This window comes from Chelonoidis abingdonii, chromosome 5, assembly GCF_003597395.2.
Source record: "Chelonoidis abingdonii isolate Lonesome George chromosome 5, CheloAbing_2.0, whole genome shotgun sequence".
NCBI classification, from domain to species: domain Eukaryota; kingdom Metazoa; phylum Chordata; order Testudines; family Testudinidae; genus Chelonoidis; species Chelonoidis abingdonii.
In genome coordinates this window covers 91,436,737-91,456,587 of record NC_133773.1, presented here as the reverse complement: position 1 = coordinate 91,456,587, position 19,851 = coordinate 91,436,737, and the positions used below count along the sequence as shown (strand labels likewise).

Sequence of the window (19,851 nt, the reverse complement as noted above, 5' to 3'; positions counted from 1 at the left end):
TCAGAATTGATTCCTTGAGGACCTGCTCCATGATTTTTCCAGGGACTGAGATGAGGCTGACTGGCCTGTAGTTTCCCGGATCCTCCTTATTCCCTTTTTTTAAAGATGGGCACTACATTAGCCTTTTTTTCTAGTCATCCGGGACCTCCCCCGATGGCCATGAGTTTTCAGAGATAATGGCCAATGGCTCTGCAATCATATCTTCAAGAGTGCTAAGACAGGAGCAACTTCAGCAGGCAGTTTCTCCCTCTGATTCCTAGACAGTGTAGCTCCTCTTCTCCGTGGCTTTAGGGAGCTATCCACTGAGGTACACAAGATATGTTAAAAAATGCTAGGAATTTAGCACAAATACTACATTTAGTGGCAGTTAAAATTGTGTCAGGAATAGAGTTGTATGAATAAATGATCTTTTGGTTTGGTGGCTAACCTGAAAAATTGGGGAAAAATCATTTTGATTGAACAAAAGTTTGGGGTTTTATTTTGTTTTTCAGAGTTTTTATCTTAATTTTTTTAAATATAATTGAAGTAAAATTCAAAATGAAAAGTCCTTTTGAATTGAAATGTTGAAATGCTTTATTAGAAAATGTCATAATGAAACATTTTGACTTTTTAAATTTTTTTTCCAGATGAAACAATTTGCTGAATTTGACATAAATTCACAAAATGTTTCAGTCAAACTGAATCTGCATTTTTTCAGTGAAAAAAAGGTTTATCTGAAAAATTCCACCCAGGCATCCAAAACCTGAGGGGGGGGGAATGAAAGTGGTAGTTAAGGAAAGAACTCTCTTCTCTATAATTAATTTACTGTGGGAATTTTAGAAATTTTAATGTAACAGCTGCTAATCAGACAGAAGCCAATTTTGGAACACACGTTTTCTGCCATTTTAATAAGAAGAACTGTTGTATCTGATTTTTTTTTTTAACATCGCTTTTGATAGTATTTTTTGGTTCTATCAGGCCTTCATTTCTTTTACATTCTACCTTGTTAATAATTAGAACTAAACATTTTGTTCCTACTTTAATGCCATAGTCCCAAGCACAGTGCTCATGCTGACTAGAAGCAGTGAGCGGGAAGCCCCTTGGCACAGTATCTGGTGTCCTCTCTTAATCCTTTACTTCACTGGCTTTTGTGCCCACTTTATTCCTGGTGTAACTATATTGTTGTTTCATTGGAGTTACACTAGGGATAAGTTTGGCACATTATCTCTTGTGCTGGGCCCAAGTTGCTAAGTCTGGCTCTGGATCTTAGTTTTCCTCAATATGAGGTTATTCACATGGTATGTTATAGACAGAGGCTGTAGTCACAATGTTCAGACTGGATCTGAATTCCAGTGTTCAGGGATCTTCTGATGCTATTGCTCCAGTTTGGTTCATCTCTAGTTATGACATATGACCTTTTGATTTAGCCTCAGTGTTGAATTCTGATGTATAACCAGCATGAAATACAGTAGGCAAGAGGAATCCCAAGATAAGAGGAGATTATACATCTACATACTCCAAGGATAGGGGCAGTGAGAGACTCCTCTTTTTAGCCCAACTGGTTGTGTTGCTGTCTATAGACTAAAGATGGGTCTGAGGTGTAAAGTTCAGATTTAGATCTTAACTGTACTTAGGAATTTTGGGTTCAGAGTTTTGGTTCATGCCATCTCTGCCCTACACCATGAGTCCTGGTTTGCCTTTGCTAAGGAGGTGTGTTTGTTTGCACACACCAAGTCCTGCTGTGAATGTTGTAGTGGCAGTGCGTTAATTGGCTAAATGTTCTTAGAGGCCCCAGTTCAGGAAAGCACAGAATCACATGCTGAACTTTAAGTACATAGGTAAGTGTGTTCCTGAATCAGGTACTAAGTGACTGGCAAGATGTCAACAGATGCAACTTTTCTGGGAATTCTAGAAGAAAAAGAACCAATATTTAGATTAGTGTTGCATCATGAGTTCCACTCTCTGTGACCTCCCCCTCTGCAGCTTTTCATCTTGTGTCTATATTGGTAATGCATTTCTGTTTATTTCTGCAAGTAGTCACAGGACACTGGGGGGTACATTTCAAAGCAGCACAGAGGGTATTATACAACTCTCATGAATATACTTGGTAACCGTATGCAAAATGCCTTCTCTGTCTCTGTTTCACAAACCTTCTAAAACCATACATTCTGTGAAGTCTTTTTTTTTTTCCTTGAATGACCGTATTCTGCTCTGTGTTCAGCTCTTCATTGTACTGTATTGCTTTTACCATTAGGCAAAAGTTCTTAGAGGCAAGAATCTGTTAATTGCTGAGCAGATCACTTACTGTACAGTGCTAACCTATGGATGCTATATGTTGCTATATAAATAATAGTAATTAGAAACTTTTATAAAATTATGCTGCAGTATTCTACAGTGTTGATGTAAAACAGTATTTCTTCCTGTAGTGTTATTACAGTGCTGAGGGCCATAATTGTACAATACTGCAACATTTTTTAAATAAAGACTGAGACAGTTAAACTCTAGGACATTGCTTCCAAAATGCACCTCAGAAATATTGCCACATTTTCAAACATATATTTCAGACACTGCACCTGCAGACTATATGCACACACTTGCAGCAAATAAAAGTGCATGGAACACATACATGTGCAAAAATTATAGTTACATGCAAATGGTTCACTCACAATTCATTTTGCATGTGCCTATTTTGTAGGTGCAACTTAAAGCACGTATACTATATTTGAAAATTTGGCCCATAATACCTTGTATACCTCTACCTAATATTTACTGCTGTTTATAGTTACCTTGAAGTTCTGTGATTTACTGTATTTACAATAGAAAGACCAGGTGGGTGAGGTAATACTGTACCTTTTATTGGACCAACTTCTGTTGGTGACAGAGACAAGCTTTCAAGCTTACACAGAGCTCTTCTTCAGGTCAGCATAAATGCTCTGTGTGAGAGTGAAGGTTTTTCTCTCTCACCAACAGAAGTTGGTCCAATAAAAGATATTGCCTCACCCACCTTGTGTCTCTAATATCCTGCGACCAACATGGTTACAACAATCCACTGCATACAACAATGTGCCTATAATAGGCAGAGATGTCTCTAAATCTATATCCTGGCTAGTAACAAGAGCTGAATTTTCCCTTCACAGTGACAACCAGTTAATTTTGTTTCCCGTCATCAGGTCTTGAAAAGGTGTACTTTGTGTTAATGTAGTATCCAGTAGAAATAATATCTTATAGTATTGCCTGTACTGTATATATCTGTGCCTGTACTGTATATATGTATCATTGTGTCAAGCAACGCCCCCCCACCATATCATCCTTCTCTCCCCTTACCTCCACCCTGAAAAAAGAGAGGAAAAAGTATTTCTAGGAGACTGAGATTTAGTTTGATAGCAGGTACACAGCCTACAGGCAGTTCTCCCTACAATAGCTTTTCAAGACCTTTTAAAGTGTTATGAATCTGAACCTATGTTTACAGAAGGATAACCCCCATAATTATTTAATGAATATCCTGCTGGTTCAGGAAGGTATAGTCTACTGGTATGAATAGCATTCTTCATGTAGGGAACATAGTGTCTCTTCCTTTAGTGAGCCTTTAATATTAGTTCTTTATCACCTGGTGGAACTTAAAATCTGAAAAACATGCACTCTTCTATAGGTGAAAGCTCAGGGAACAACTGAACTTCCAAAGAGATGTATTCACTCTGTAGTTGTTTGGTTAATAAACTAGACACTGAAATTAAATACAAACATATTCAATCCCATACAGTCTTCTCATTACAGGGCTCTGTAATTTGATGGAGATATATTTTACTGGAGCTTCAGTTGGTCATATCTTATTAAATGCAATTATAATGCTTATATTGTATTGAAGATTTAATAGTCAAACTGGATAATGCATTTTATTGCATATTTTAGCAAATGCATCTAAATAATGTTAAAACATAAGAAATTTCATTGTAAAGAGGACAGAGAAAAAATGAGTGGAGCTGAGCTATGCATTTCTGTCTTCCTAAATTTATTGGTTATGTAAATCTGCTGTGTTGTACTTTTTGTTTCAGTAACATTTGACAAAGCCATGGCTACAGATGAAAGAGACACTAAACAGAATGTTCAGGCTGAGGTACTGGGTACTGATGCTTCAGGTACTGTAAAAATAAATTGGTGCTTTTGATTGCAACTTAAAGAGGCAGAATCCATTTTCTTTTTCATTTTGTTTACTTATGAAGCTTCTTTCTTCCTCGTGAACTGGGCAAAAGAAATGTAAAGCGGCCTATATAATCTGTGCTCTTGCTGTGATTAAAAGATTGTAGTTGTGCCCAGCCTTCCAGGTTTTATTTATCACAGACTGGTCTTTTGACATGTTCCATTTTAAATAAAAGTGATACATCATAGTTTGGGCTAGCAAGTTCTTAGTGATTGTAAACCACTGTTTTTTTCAAAACAGTTTTCTTATTTTAATGGGCCAAATCATATAGCCCTTTCTCAGGCAAAATTCAGAGGACTTTTCTCTGTGTAAAGACTAGATAATGACAGCAAGCATCTGGCCCAATATTTCTTAACTGCAACTTTATAAGACAGGGATCTCTTATTATTTCACGAGCTTCTATGTTGAGCTTATATAATATTCAGCTCAGATTTAACCTCACATGAATCAAAGAATTCTAGAAATTAGAGAAGGAGAGGCAATACTTTATTTAGATAATCTTGTTTCCCTTATTTCAATGTGGGTTTGTGGGTTTGTTCCATTTAGTATATTTCTATGTAAGACACTGTTCATGGCACTCAGAGCTGTCAGCCACTGTGTTACCCCTCTGTTAGCAACAGTGAGAGCTCTGCTGCTGCTAAGTCATCCTGATCTGCCTTGCCAGCAAACCCTTCAAGACTCTGCCAGTCTAAATCTTGGCTTGCTCATAACAATCAGTGAACCCCAGTTCCTCATAGATGTCCCCCGGTGTTGTCCAGTCCCTCTCACTGTACACTCACAGAAATTGAGTTTGCTGCCTCCAAAAGGATGGAGCACATATCAGCCAGTTAGGCTAGCTGAAGAGTCACTCTTCACTCTAATACACAGCACTTGAGATGCTTTGCAACAAAAGAAAAAGTTTATTAATAAAGAACAGAGATTTAAGTGATACTGATCAAGAGAAAAAGAGATGGGTCTGGTTACAAACAAAACAAAATAAAACATACTTTCTATTGACCAAAGCTTAATCTTAGCAAGATACAGTCTTTGCCTAAGCAGTTTTCTTACTCACATCAAGTTACCAGCATCTCCAGCCCACTAGGCCAGGGGACCCAACATTCACAAAATGCTGTTCCCATGGTGCCCTAAGAGATGGATCCCTAAAATGCCTTTTTGTTCCCCTTATATTATCCAAAGTCCATTGTCTCTGCCTCAAGAGCCAGGAAAGATTCTTGGGGTGCAGACTCTGTCCCCCGATGTGCTCAATAAACTGCCACTTGATTGTTTGTTTATCATATATGTAAATGTGCTTTCATTGCCCTCTGCCAATAATCAAGCTGGTCAGACAGGTAAATACACATTCCTTTTGTCTAGGGCAGGCTGGGTTTATGCACTGCTTCCCAAATACATTTTAAGAACATATGTCCTGCAGGCATATAAAACTCTTTGTACACTAGCCATACATATCTCACACACTGATTTTTTTTTTCAGGGCCATTGTGTCACCAGTTTACATATGATACCTTACATGAAACCTTTTAGATACATATTATGGCAACAGTATGTTGGGGGTAATGAGTGTGTCAGGCTTGGTCGAGTTACAGTATGCTGGGCCCTCTGCCAGTTGGCATTGTGGGGGGCTCCCAGGGACACATCCTGACAGCTTTGTCAAGATGACCTTTCCCTTCTTCGCATAGAAATCTATTCTACTGTCTAATACATTTGTTGGGAAACTCTTCCCCATATTACTACATCTAAACTTTTTCTTGGCATAATTTCTTTCCACTATACTTAGTTATGTGCTCCTGAGCAGCTGTAAACTATTCCTCTTCAATCTTTGTGTTTGCATATTTCAAATACTATACTTGTATCCCTTCTTAATTACCATTTGGCCAAGCTACACATATTTTCATTCTTCGTCTGTCTGTCTAATATAGTTAGTTATATGGCCGTTACCATAGTACATGTGCAGCTATGTTTCCTCACAAGGCACTTCATCAAGCCTCTTAATACATTTTTGCCCTTTCTCTAGTTTAACAACAAATGTAACACATGCTTGCTAAATATTATTTACACTAAATTTTACACGGTTTTCTATCTTGTATTATTAACTAGACAATGTAGTTACCAAATTCTTAACTGTTAGAAAGAATGTTTAGCATAACAGATGTGCATCAAATGCTTGGTTGCAGAAAAATGATCCCCCATTACGAGAGATGGGCTTGAACCTATATGTCAAATGCTCATCTAGAATTGGATCAGAGTTTGCAACTTGAACCACTCTCTGTGATGAGCCAAGCTGGATCACTATGGACTTTGGGAATGTTTGAAATCTGATCCAAATTTCCAACATCCACATTTGGAAAAGTTTATAATTTGATTCAGCAAAACATAGAGTTAAACAGTTTGGGTATGGCAGTGCTCAGGCCTATCTCTACTAATCATAAAGATTAATTTCATTTCTGACTGTCATGAGCTGTGCCTTTCTGGGTGCACACGTTGTTCAAACTTGTGTGTTTGTGTTGCTAGTACACTCCCTTTTACCCCTGTAAGGATACATCTGTGCTTTGAGCTGGAGATGTAATTTCCAACTTGAGTAGACATAGGCACCGAATTCCCCTCTGCCCGGCGGGTGCTCGACCTCCCCTTTGCCCCTGCCTCGCATTTTCCTGCCCCTGCCCACCTACATTCCAGCCCTTCCCCAAAATCCCCACCTTTTCCTACCCCTGCCCCACCCCCATTCCACCCCGTTCCCCCAAGTCCTTGCCCCCCGCTTCTTCTCTGTCTCTTCTCCTGAGCGTGCCGCATCCCCACTCCTCCATCTCCCAAAGTCCTAAGCACTGCCAAACAGCTGTTAGGCAGCAGGCAGGAAGTGCTGGGAGGGAGGAGGAGGAGCAGGGATGCGGTGAGCTCTGAGGGGAGAAGGAGGCAAGCAGGGGGATGCTTGATGGCCATTGGGTGCAGAGCACCTGCTAATTTTTCTCTGTGGGTGCTCCAGCCCCAGAGCACCCATGGAGTTGGCACTTTCTGCGAGTAGATAAGAGTGCTAACTTTGACAGAGTTTGCATGCTAAAAATAGAAGTGTAGTGATAGCAGCATGAGTATCAGGATGGAATATTTGCCCAAATAAGTACCTGAGATTGCAGACAGGATTGTTCTTGGGGAGTCTACCTCATCCCGACACTCATGCCATGGCAGCTTCACTTCTATATTTAGTGTGCCAGCTTGATCAAAACTAGTGTGCCTGCTGGAGCTGGAAATTATGCCTCCAGCTTGAAGTGTAGGCATAGCTTAAGTTTCCTTTCAGAACATTTGCCTGTGAATACTGGGCAAATCCTGGCTGCTTTTCCTAACTCTGTTTCAGCTTCAGGTTGGTATTTTGGAAAAATCATGTTGCCTTCATAATGCCTGTACAAAGTTGGTAACCAACAATGTGGTAAAGGACAGAAGGTGAAACTTGCACAAATGAAAGAGAAACCAGATTTATAAATGAAAAACATAAAACATTTTCTAAACCTGCAGATAGATCCAGTGGCTCTCAAACTTTTATACTGGTGACCCCTTTCACATAGCAAGCTTCTGAGTGCGACCCCCTCCCCACCTTACAAAGTAAAAACTCTTTTTATTTATATAACACCATTATAAATGCTGGAGGCAAAGCGGGGTTTGGGGCGGACGTTGACAGCTTGCAACCCCCCATATAATAACCTCTCGGCCCCCTGAGGTGTCCCGACCCCCCAGTTTGAGAACCCCTGATCTAATCCATATAACAGCACTAATGCTGTATACAAGCTGCAGATAACTCTCTTTTGTAGCTTGTGAAGGGTAGTATTTTTCGTACGTTTGGTTTCCATAGACATTACTAGTCCCATGCAAACTTGCACCTTTGAAACTCTGTGTCAGGCCCCTCAATCTTCTCTACTCGCTTCCTTGTGTTCTCTTTCCTTCCCTTTCTGTTCTGCCCTCAGTCAGCTCTGCATCCTTCATCAGTTCTCCTTAAATTTACTTAACATTTTACCTTTTTTGTTCTTAACTTCCAGCACTTTTCTCCTCCTCCAGCATCTGAATGATCCTCCCAATTAGAACCATTGCCATAAGGCTGTGGCACTGAATTGCAGCCTTCTTTTGCAAGTCTTAGTCATTCAGTTGTGAAGTAATCTTGTTTCTGCACCTTGCTTAATAGAGAAGAGGCCACAGATATATGGAAGGCCAGAGGATTGGAAGAGCAAATCTGCCTCGTGATAGAAAGCACTTTGTGCTTTCAGCACTGCAACACAATAAATGCCAAGAAACAAGTTATCCGCTGTCCCAAAAGAACCAGGATAAAACCTATATTCAAACCAGAATAAAACCATGGAACTTTCCATGACCCAGGGGCTGTGAACTAAAATAGGGATGTCTGGTCTTTGTACTTGGGGAAATATGCAAGGTCATCCTTGCTGTAGTTTCTCTTAAATTCTGTTTGACAACAGAACCAGTGGAAGGCTAAAAGGGGCCAGTTAACTGTGGTATTTTTATTCACCAAAGAATTAGAAATGGTTCTGTCTCTTTAAACCTGTGAACAGTGTGGTATTTTGTGCTGTGATTATTATTGCAGTGTATGAGAATATGAAATTGTTCAAGTGAAGAGAATAACTTCATGGTATACCGAGGTGTGATGTGGTCTCATTCTACTCAGTTCCTTTTTCTTTCCGCAGGGCTGTCTCAGCTTTGCACTTTCAATGCTGGCAATGGTTAGATTGCTATTACTTTGATTTAAAAAATTTAGAACTGAAAAAAGTGTTAAAGTCATGGCAATATAAGTTGGTGAATGGAACTTATCTGGTGGAAATTTAGCTGATCAGATCTGAGATGAGCAATAATGGACTAGGATGTCTATGGTTTAATGAAATAAGAAAGGATAGGTGCCCAGGTCTTATTTGCGTAAAATGCCCATAATAAAAAGTAGATTGGTGGTGAATTACAAGAATGATCATTACAAGAAGAGACTGTTCTCTTCACTGGCAAGCTTAGGGGCACACCTTCAAAGATCATTTTGTGTGTGTGTCTTTTGGTCTGTGTGAATTTAATTTGTTTGAAAGGTGTTGGATTGACAGCCCTGGCAAATGAAGCCTTCTGTTTACCCTGAGAACAGGTATAGCAGCAGTGTAACTTTTTCCACTTTGCCTTACCCACAACCCTAATCCTTGGGAGGAACAAATCTGGGGATGAGAGAAAGCGCAGTTTATTCTCTATGCCCATTCAGTTCTGAGCTTCTGATGTGCCAAGGAGGATGCCATTTAATTCCACGTATGACTGTTTCTTGTGATGTCGATACCTACGCACTAGGAACTGGACCAAGACCACCAAATTCCTTTCACATAGGTGACTGAACAGGCATAGGATGGTGTAACTCCTGGTCACTACCAATAAGAGCGGGATTCAAACCAGTGGCCTAGAAGTTGATGTCTTTATATCCCATTGCTAATCCCTTATACAATCCCTTGGATCACCCATTTTCTTACATTTACCTGATTAGTTTGCCATGTGTGCCCATCTCAACTGGTAAATATTAAATTATAAGGGAGAGGAGAGACAGAATTATGCCATTTGAGGAAGTGTAAATCCTTTTGTGTTGCCTCATTGCCATTCCCATATGCCACACCCTGTTTAAACAACATGTCCTGTCTTTTGCATCAGTAGTACCTGACCTGGCACTTCCTGGCTTCTAATGAAGTAATTTAGTCTGGTCTACAGCACCTCTGTTTTTGATTTGGTTTGTTTTAATGACTTAAATATTTTCTATTGACTGTATATAGGTTGTGGCATCTATCTGAGTTGGTGAGCTGTTTGCCTTTTTTTTTTTTTTTTTTTTAAGTAATAGGCAAGTTTGCTGACCAATCATGTTTCCTGAGTTCAAGGTTTAATGATCATGTCAAATCAAATTGCATTAGCAGAGTTCAGTGCCTTACACCTAAGGTAATGCATATTGAACAGAACCCCCCCCCCATGTGGTCTGTTTTATTATGATGAAGCAAAAATTAAAGATCTATGTCTAGAATTAGCTAGAATTATATCTCACTCTTAATGGTCCCAGTGACTTCACCTCACCTTACCTTGTATCCAAAATAAGACAAAATGAAAATGTGAGGTGAGCCATGCTGTCGAGAGCACAAATTTCAGGATGTTATCAATATTATTAATACAGCTAATGGAGCTTCTTAAGGGTGAATTTACTGTTACGTTAGGGGATTTCTCACTGCTGCTTCCTCTGGAACCAGGTCTGAATGTAGTGCTATTATCTGCATTCCTGATTTTTAGAAACTTATCTCAGGGTTTCCCAACTAAGGCTCCAGTACACATGCTGTACCGTATTACCATGAGCAGTCCCATCAAAAGCCCATCCTGAATACATTTTTGCCCTGAAACCTTGAAGATCCCCAGGGCTCCCATGGTTCTGCAGGAGTCTCCACATCTATATTGACCTCTAGCAGTGTCCCTTGTCCAGTCCTGGCAGCATCTTCCATTGGCAACAGTCTACTCATGGCTGCCCACTGGGTGTGAGATGGGGACATGCACAAGCTGTGGCTGGGGAGGACGCATAGAGCTCTGGCCAGATTAATTTTTCCAGGAAATCTCTGCAGGGCTGGGAAGGTGGGGGTCTCCTTCCCATTTTAGCCTCCCTAGTCCTGACCCTAAACTGCACAGTCTTTATCTGCTTCCTTCAGCATTGACCACAGACCCATAAACTACCTTTTGAAGACAGGGAAACAGTATTGTGAGAGTGGTTAAACCTAACCATGTAATTGCACGGGAAGGGAAAAGTCTGTGTGGTGCATTTCCTCTGCACATGGATCTAGTGGTTGGCATGGGCTGGGGTGCTCCACATCCAGTATCCTTCCAGACCATGTTCAGGGACTGTTTCAGGAGAGCTCAGTAATACATTTTCTGTAGCTCTGAATATTTCAGGTAACATCAATGTGGCTTAGCCAGTAGAGCTTTGGCAGCTGTTCAAGATATAGATATTTGTGTGTATAAGATATAATATGAATGCACTATCCATACTCTCTCTCTCTCCCTCTCCTTCCTCCACACACCACACCACACACACACTATCACACACACACCCACACACACACACACACACACACCACCACACACAAATTCCTCAGAATGAATTCTTACCAAAAATAGTCTGTTTTATGTACAATTTGATAGGCAGGTTTTGATATCAGTCAGTTCCCACTTACATGGCAGCAGTACCGCGCAGCCAGCGGGAGGTGAGCTCCTCCAACGAAGCCCAGTCAGGCCGCCCACACTCATCCCCCCGAAACCCCTCCTGCTTCCCCATGGCCCAAGCCAAGCAGGCTGCTTCTCTTTCCCTAAGGGGCTGGGCGGGGGACTGGCCTGTGGCGCAGTGGGTGGCTGGGACCCACAGGCGTTCCAAGGAGGCTGTGGCGCCGGACTGTGACCACCTGGTGCTCTCGCTGAAGGGTAAGGTCATGGGGCGCGGTATGGACTAGTTAGAGGCCGGGCATTGGCACGGGGCGAGCTGGTGAACTGCGCGTCCTGTAGGGGGAGGGAGGGTGGATGGTAGGCCCTGGAGGGGGGCGGGGCCTCAGGCAGAAGGGGCAGGGGCAGGTGGGGGAGCTAGAGCTAGCCTCCCCAAATGGGCAGTTCACATGCTGCCCATGCCCACTTGCTCTCCGACCAGCTGTTAAAACTCAGAAAACAGGACTAACTCTCTGTTAGGTTTAAATTTCTTCCTCTTTTTTCTCTGCTTGTTTTTATTGTTCTTTGTAAAACTACACCACCACCCCGTTCCAAATTGAGACTGTTTTCAAAAACTAAAGCTACTTAGAATTCAGTTTTTTAATTAATCATTATCCAAATTTGTCTCTAGTTAAGAACTCTTAAGATCTGCAACCTTTTTGATGTCTGAGTCAGCTCAAAGTAAATTACCGTAGATTTCAACCAACTACCAATATTTGAACAATGGAAACTTTTCAAACATTCTGCCTTCATTTTTATATAAAAGACTGTTCAGCTTTTGCAGCTCGTCATTCAATACTTTAAAAGATGTCTTGTATACTTATAAATTTCATTTAAAACAGGACAAAAACATTATGCTTATTTAGGTTAGTGGAAGTACTTGTGGTGCACTGAATCCAGTCACATTTTCCCTGAAATGTTTTGTCTTGGCCCTGATTTTGCCACAGCTTTTGAAGTCAATTGGAATTGCTTGTATTGGCGGCCAGGGAGGAGGAGGTTAATCCAGACCCTTTTAATATTTGGCCCATTATGTCAATGGAAAAACTGCCATTATTTTCAACTGCTCCAAATTTTGACCACATCAGCTTTTATAGCCTCTGCTTTCTTTATAATCCACTATCAATTAAGTCGTTTATCTATAAAAGGAGATTTTGGATTCCACAGTTTTTTGTCCAAGGTAGTAAATTGACGTCTGTCCTAATAAAATGCCCCAATTCTACATGTGCTGGTCGAGGAATACCAGCTAAAAGAGCTAATGAGGAACTATTGGCAAGCTTTCAGTATGCTGATGACATTCAGCTTTGTCTCTAGCATGCTTGTCCCAGTCAGTATTGTTTAAATACCTAGATTAATCAAGATATTGGAGTATTGACGGCTGGTTGGTTGAATCTTATTCTGGATAAGACTGAAAGATACAGTAAGGATGGTTTCTCCTCTTTCAGTTGAGGATGTGTACTGACATATACTGATTCTTGTTTCCAATCTGAGTAATATTGGATCCTCAGCTGCCAGTTAGCTGATCATATAGTACCAATATCCAGGAATGCTTTATACCATCTGCACCTGGGCCAGGATATTTACTCTTTCTTTTGGATGAAGACCCTTTGTCACCTCAAGAATGGATTACTGCAATGGGTTCTAGATGGAGTTACTATATGTTGGGTCTGTCTAGAAACTTAATTGATGGGTCACCACATTCTGAACCAGTTTAAGGAGGGCTTCCAAGTGTTAGTGCATGACATCTCCAAGACCTGTACTGCTTGCTTGTTGGTCTGCAGACTGAATTCAGTTTTTTTGGTTTTTATATATAAATCCCTAAAGGCCTTAAAGTTTAGACCTTATGGCTTGAGCGGCTGCTTCTCTCCTTGTGCAATTTTGTCACAGTTGTTGTCAGTGGAGGCACTCGAGCTTGAGCTGGTGGTAGTGTTCTCTGTGATGGGTCCACGGTAAATTCCTTGTGTTCTGAAATAGTCTTGGTTTTCTGACTGTTAGGGCATGCTGCAAGGCAAATCTATTTGTGGTGCAGGGTGCTATGGAGAGAGGTTTTTGATAGGGGTTGGGCCTGCATGGACAAAGGAGTTTGTACTGTAAGGGTTCAGGCTCTGTTGATGAGGAAAAAGCTACTGTTTAAGATTATTTGTGTTCTGCTTGTGTAATTTATCAGAGACACTTGGGGAGTGGGATAGTCGCTTTTTAAATTAGAAATAAAAGTAAACAGACAAGACTAGTCCTCTTATGTCATAAGAATCTATCAGTTTCACTAACAGAATGAGTCTTAAAAGAAACATATTATAAAATTTACCCCATTGATAAATGTACTGTAAAACTTTTTTTAATGCCCTGGGAGGCAGAATGTGGGGGGGAGCAACTAGGTATATTATTCCCAGTTTTCCTTTTACCTGTTCCTCCTCCTCCCCTTTCACCTCCATCTCATTTGTCTGCCCATCTGTATTTTGGGATATAACTGTCCTTATGTTGTGTGGTGTTGAGGTGTCTGAGCAGTGATTGGGGTTCTGAAACACTAATAGTTTGGTTATTTGAACTGTGTTAACTTGGCCAGAGAGAGAAATCATGATCCAAGAAATGAGAGCTTGTTTTTGAATGTGCCATGGGGTTAATTAAGGTGCTACCCTGTTAAGAAACATTTGTTTATCTCTTTCAAGAACCACCTTCACTGGTTCACAGGAGCCAGGATCTCTGTCACCCTAACCAGAAGATGGCCATTAGCTATTTGGGTTTCTTATAAACCCAATCTCATCAGGATGTATGTGGCAGCAAAAATTCCAAGTGCAGAGCTGTGAACAATTTTGCCACTAACCAAAATGTGTTCTGGGCAGAAAGATTAATGATAGGATCTAAAGTTTTTGAGGTCAAGATTTTCAAAAATGGGTGCCTAAGTCTAGGCTTGAAAATCTATGTTTAAAAATTTAAATAAGTGGATTTAAAAGGCTAACTTTAGCCACCAATTTTTAAAAGAATCTTGTCCAAAACTTCTAAGATGACACATTGTGAATCACAGTATAAAAAGAGATGGAGAAAGAATGTAATTCAGGATTACCTAGCACAAGGCTACTAGAGTAGTAGCTGTTGTGTGCTCTGCACTTTGAAAACCCAGCCACTTATTTAGGTGCTAAATATGGATGTAGGAGCCTAACTTTTGGCTACTATTTTTTAAAGTCTTACTCTCAAAGACTGGAAGTCATAGATGTTTGAAACTTCTGTAAAGAAGTAGTCAGTGGAGTAATACATTAAGGGCCCAATACAAAGCCTATGGAAGTAAATGGAACGACTTCCACTGATTTCAGTGGGCTTTTGTTGGTGGCCAAAATGTGTGACTAGAACTGATTAGTAAAGCTTTCTTTAGATATTTGAACTCTTCTCACTTCCAAAGAGGAAATCTCATTATTTTCACTTCTTCTGTGAAGATGGTGCAGTCTGACTAAGGCCTGGTCTACACTTGAAAATTAGGTTGGTTTATCTAAATCGGTCAGAGGTGTGAAAAATTCACACCCCTGAGCAGCACTGTTAAACCAGTCTAAGTCCCCGTGTAGTCAGCGCTAGGTCGACAGAAGAATTCTTCTGTCAACCTAGCTATCACCTCTTAAGGAGGTGGAGGTAGTGTCTACACTGAAGCGCTACAGCAGCATTGCTGCAGTGGCACTGCTATGTCGTTGTAGCTTTTTAAGTGTAGACAAGCCCTAACTCACTTCTCATCTCCATTTTGTACCATGTGACCCTTTCTCAGAAAGTACTAGTACTTAACTACTTGATGTATAACAGTTTCTGTAGATGTTGGAAATGTTAATTGTAAAAGAATTTAATTTTTTAATCTGTTGCCTTTTAAAATGACTGACTCTTTTATATAGCAGTTGTTATATCTTCAAAGTACCATGCCAGCTGTTTACTTTGTTTACCTCTATAAAAAAGGTAAGTTGTCATTTTTCAATTTTATAGATGGGGAAACTGGGAGCAGAGAGGTTGAGCAATTTACCTCATTTCACATAGCAAGTGAGTGGCAAGTAAAGGGTTAGAATTTAGGGGTTCCTGGCTCCTAATCCCGTTCTTGGTTCACTAAATCACACTGATTTACCAGCTAAGAATTACCATTTGCATTTCCTTTGAGAAGACTGTTTACTTTATGAGGACTTTAGTGAGGGAGTGTTAAATAAAAGGTAAATATAGGAGTGCATGCACCACGTGATTCATAGGTCTGCATTCACAAGGTTTCCTTTCACTTTACGATATGCCCTTAAGAGCTTTCTTAAAAAATAAAAACATGTTTTCTTGGTGATTTCATGGCTTTCTGTTATTTCCTCCTCAGAGAAGATCAAGTCTGGAGGTTTTCTGACTACATCTGAAATTGTAGGGATGATCAATTTGTTTAAGAAACCTTGTAAGTACACAAACTGGTTTTGTGGATTCTGACACATACAATGTTCTGTAAGTCAAATGTGCGTTGTACATTTTTTGTGGTTTAGTCGTGATTATTTCCAATGAATGGCTGATTTAAGAGCATAGTGTGCTGTGCTTCATGCTTGTAAATTTTGAGCTGCTGCTAATTTATGTGCTGCTTTACTTCATTTTCATCGGGTCTTTAATAAAAAAAGTGTGTATATGAACTGGAGTCAGATGCAAATGCAAGAGTAATAGAGGGAATGTTCTTCCATTATTCTATTTGCATTTTCATAGGCAAATAACATCAGGGGAGCTAGATGGGAAGATTTTAATCCTCATTATTTCTGTTTTATAGCAGCAATCTATATCTCTCTATAATCTATATTTTTCTGTTGTCTTTTGAGTTGGCTCTTTTGACCTATGAAGGTACAGAATTCATGTATTTGGGGCTAGAAGATAACTTTGGTGAGGAATGTGAAAGTGTGTGTGGAGAGGTATTTAGGATCATCCTGGTTATTTTTCAGCATCAGCAAAGATTATTTTTTAAAGCTTTCCTCTGAAATTCCATTGCTGCTGGATTTTTCTGTATTGTCAAATGGTACCATCTCTTAATTGCACTAATATTCAGTGATAAAAATGGAATGATACTAACTGTAGTTTTTATCTTCTACATGGGATTTACGGGATTATTTGACAAATTTAATATTAACTTGATTTATGTGAACTGAAGAGGCACCAATGGTATTAGATGTGTGTCTCTGCAATTATTGGGAATTATATGATTCACTAATACTGAGTTAAATGTGTTTATCTTTTTTTCCTAATATTTTTTTCTGACCAAACTGCTGGTTAAATGAACAAGATTTATTTTCAGTAAAAGCTAACGGATAATGTTTTTATATTATAAAGGACACTGCATAACATTTCAGGCTTTCCTCATGTATGTGAACAATGATTCTAAAGCAAGTAAAACAACAGCACTCTGTTTTCATTAGATTAGATGAAGCTTCACCTGAGCCTGAACGCTTGAAAATCCACCAAAGGGAAAAAAAAAATTTATTTAACTCACATTTTACCATATGGAATAATGAAGTAAATCCCACTGTAACTAGCTGTCAGGTCAAACCTTTCAGCAGGGAAATAAAGAACAAATGAGTGAGTACATTGAGATCTTGAGCACTCAGCATGTTATATAACCAGCTCTAATTATACCTTCAAAGGATAGCAGAAGTAGGGAGAGACAGACATACAACATTAGGAGGAAAATCACTTAGGAAGAAGACACAAATTTTTTGACATTTGAATTATTTGAAATAACTGGCCAGCTCTGTGTTGTAATATATTAATAGATCATATGCTCATTTGATTAGCAATTCACTGAAAAAAACAGAACAGATTTATAGTATAAAGAAGTTCTTCCTTTGTGGATATGTGTGGGAGTACAATATGTTCATTCAGTACAAAGGAAAGGATTTACTCATGTCAAATTTTCAGTCTTTTTTAGATTTTCCTTTTGTTCCGTAGTCAAGACAACTTTGCCATTAGCATTGTGGGAAGGAAACTGCCTTCCTTTTGTTATGTGACTTTACATTACAGTGTTAGCTATTACTTGTTATGGGACTTATTGAGATTTCCTCTGAGACATCTTTCCACTTGGATTCCCAAGAACTCAGCTCAAGCCTAACCTGCAAATTCCAGATCGAAACTGTCTCAGACTTAGGAATGTTTGAATCCAGGGTTTGGTTTGTGATTACACACTTGCTACAAACTTGCCACTGAAATAATGATTTTCTTATCTTATATCACACATTTGGCATAGATCATTGGATCGCATCTCTTATAAAAACTGCCAGATATCTGGCAGCCAGCCATAAGCCACATTCAAGGGTAGATTAATTGTCCTGAGAGTCACCATCTCTTTTTCTGATGTAGGAAACTTATATCCTGAGGATGCCTCCTACTTTAATAGACAGAGACACATAAATTGGGTTTGCATCCCTCATCTGACCCATACATCTTGAGTCCTATGAGTGGTATAAGGGTAGAAGTTCTTGTGGAAAGGTAGATAGAACTACCACATAGCAATCTTCTGTTGCTGAAATATAACCCAGGTAACTGGCATGAAGCATCTTTTGAATGCCTCAGGCTTGTGTCTCTTGCATTGGTCCAGAGTGGGCATTGGTGTTTGAACCTGACTGTTACCATGCCCTAGACCTTCCTTGATCCAGTCTCTGGTCGCTCCAGACCTTCCCATCTTGCATCTATTTAGCACACATAGAATATATATGAAATAGCACGTGAGTTGACCATAACACCAAATAAATGATAAATGGATGATAAAATGAACCAATCGGCTACAGTTTTGAACTGCTGTATGTGATACTGCCACTTGCTAACCAAGTTCTTACGCAAATAGCGTGCTGACCATGACTTGTTCTTGTCTACACTTTAGGGTCATGGTCATCATTGCATTGGCAAACATGATTGTTAGAAATTGTGTTTAAAAACCTATTGAATTCCCAAGTGCAGCTGATCACAGGGACATGGGCAGTCTCAGTCTCTAAACTCAGAGCAGCACAGGGACTGCTTCCTTTTGTCATCACTATAGCTGCACATCCTTCCAAAGGGAGTGGGAAGAGATGGGTGGAGGTGAGAGATGGTGCCTCTTCCTTCAGCTTTGCAACAGCCCACACATTAGGCCAGGCACACCCAAGGGATCAGACTGCACACCAAGGCGCTTCCGGGCTGTTTGTGCCTCTTTAAGGCAAAATTCCTTCACCACTCCCCCCCCCTCACACACACACACCTAGTGTGATTCAAAAGGGGGAGGAAGTCTGGTTTAAATCAAAGTGAGAAATATTAGAGATAATGCTTCTCTCTCCTGGTGCTGCAACCTGCTGCTGCCCAGTAACTGAAGAGACTGACATAATTTTTTCTTTCATATAATCACAGAGCCTATTTTTAAAGAAAAAGAGGGAGGAGTGGGGGAAGCATGAGCTTAACTTACATTACAGATAACTATTTCATTACCTTACACATACAGTAACCATCTTTGCACTGTTACCTCAGTTAACTGACGTCTCAGACATTTTCTCACAGTATCAGGACTAATGCAGAGAGTCAAGGGTTCTTCCCAAAATGCAGTAGAAAGTCTGATGAGCTCTGGCATAATAATCTGATGTTAATAACTTGGACAACAAGAGCATTGAAATGATCATTCTCTTTGGAAATAACTTTCTTTAAAGTAAAATGTTAATTTCTCTCCTCTACAAGTCATGATTGAGATGGCTGCCTAAAATGCAAGGTGACTACAGCTGTTGTTTTGATGTTCAAACTTGACAAATCTTTCCAAAGTGGTGGTGTGAGGAAGACCTCCATATCAAACAGCTGCAAACTGGATTTGCTGCTTGATGTACCTCCACTTTAAAGTGCACAAAAAAGAGAGGTGTGTTCATCTGTCCAGAGTAGCCAGTCACCAGCTGAGAAGGATTCCTTTGCTATTGTTCATTTATTTTTAGTAGCTTGTTCATTTCCACTCATTTCCCTTTTTGTATTGGACGTCAATTTTTAGCATTTGCATGCAATGTTATTGTAACCCACACACCTTCTGGGTGTGGTCTTCTGTCCCATCTAGTGGCACCAAGACCACTTAGAGAGAGTAAAATTAGTCTGCTCTACAGCTTTAGCTAACAACCAGTTGGCTCTTAGCTCATACGGTAGACACTCACACACTAAGCTGCAGAGGTCCCCAGTTCGATCCCGCCTGCTGATGACCGGGGTCTGTTGGCGTTGCAAGTGGGGCTTGTCTCCACAATATTATTGTACTAGTTTCATTCACTCCAAAAAATATTGAAACAAAATCTCATATCCAATTATAACCCTGTTGAAACACAAAACAGTGTTCTCATTGGTTGACTAGTGTTTCTCTTGGAGGAACTGATCCTATCATATGCTGAACATCTCCTGGGAGCTACTGAATCCCCTCAACTCTCATTGAAGTCCATTGGAGTTGAGGGCACTCAGCACCTCATACTATCATGTCCATAGAG

The 19,851-nt window shown here is 40.0% G+C and overlaps 1 protein-coding gene across 3 annotated transcripts in view; it reads left to right on the top strand.

The window, feature by feature from the left end:
• Positions 1–19,851, top strand: part of CRACD (capping protein inhibiting regulator of actin dynamics) — a 258,245-nt gene that overhangs the window by 137,158 nt on the left and 101,236 nt on the right. For all 3 annotated transcript variants that reach the window (XM_032782743.2, XM_032782760.2, XM_032782752.2), the window contains 2 exons: positions 4,032–4,115; positions 15,729–15,800. In XM_032782743.2, the coding sequence (XP_032638634.1) occupies positions 4,032–4,115; positions 15,729–15,800 (156 nt within the window). The remainder of the gene's footprint in view (positions 1–4,031; positions 4,116–15,728; positions 15,801–19,851) is intronic.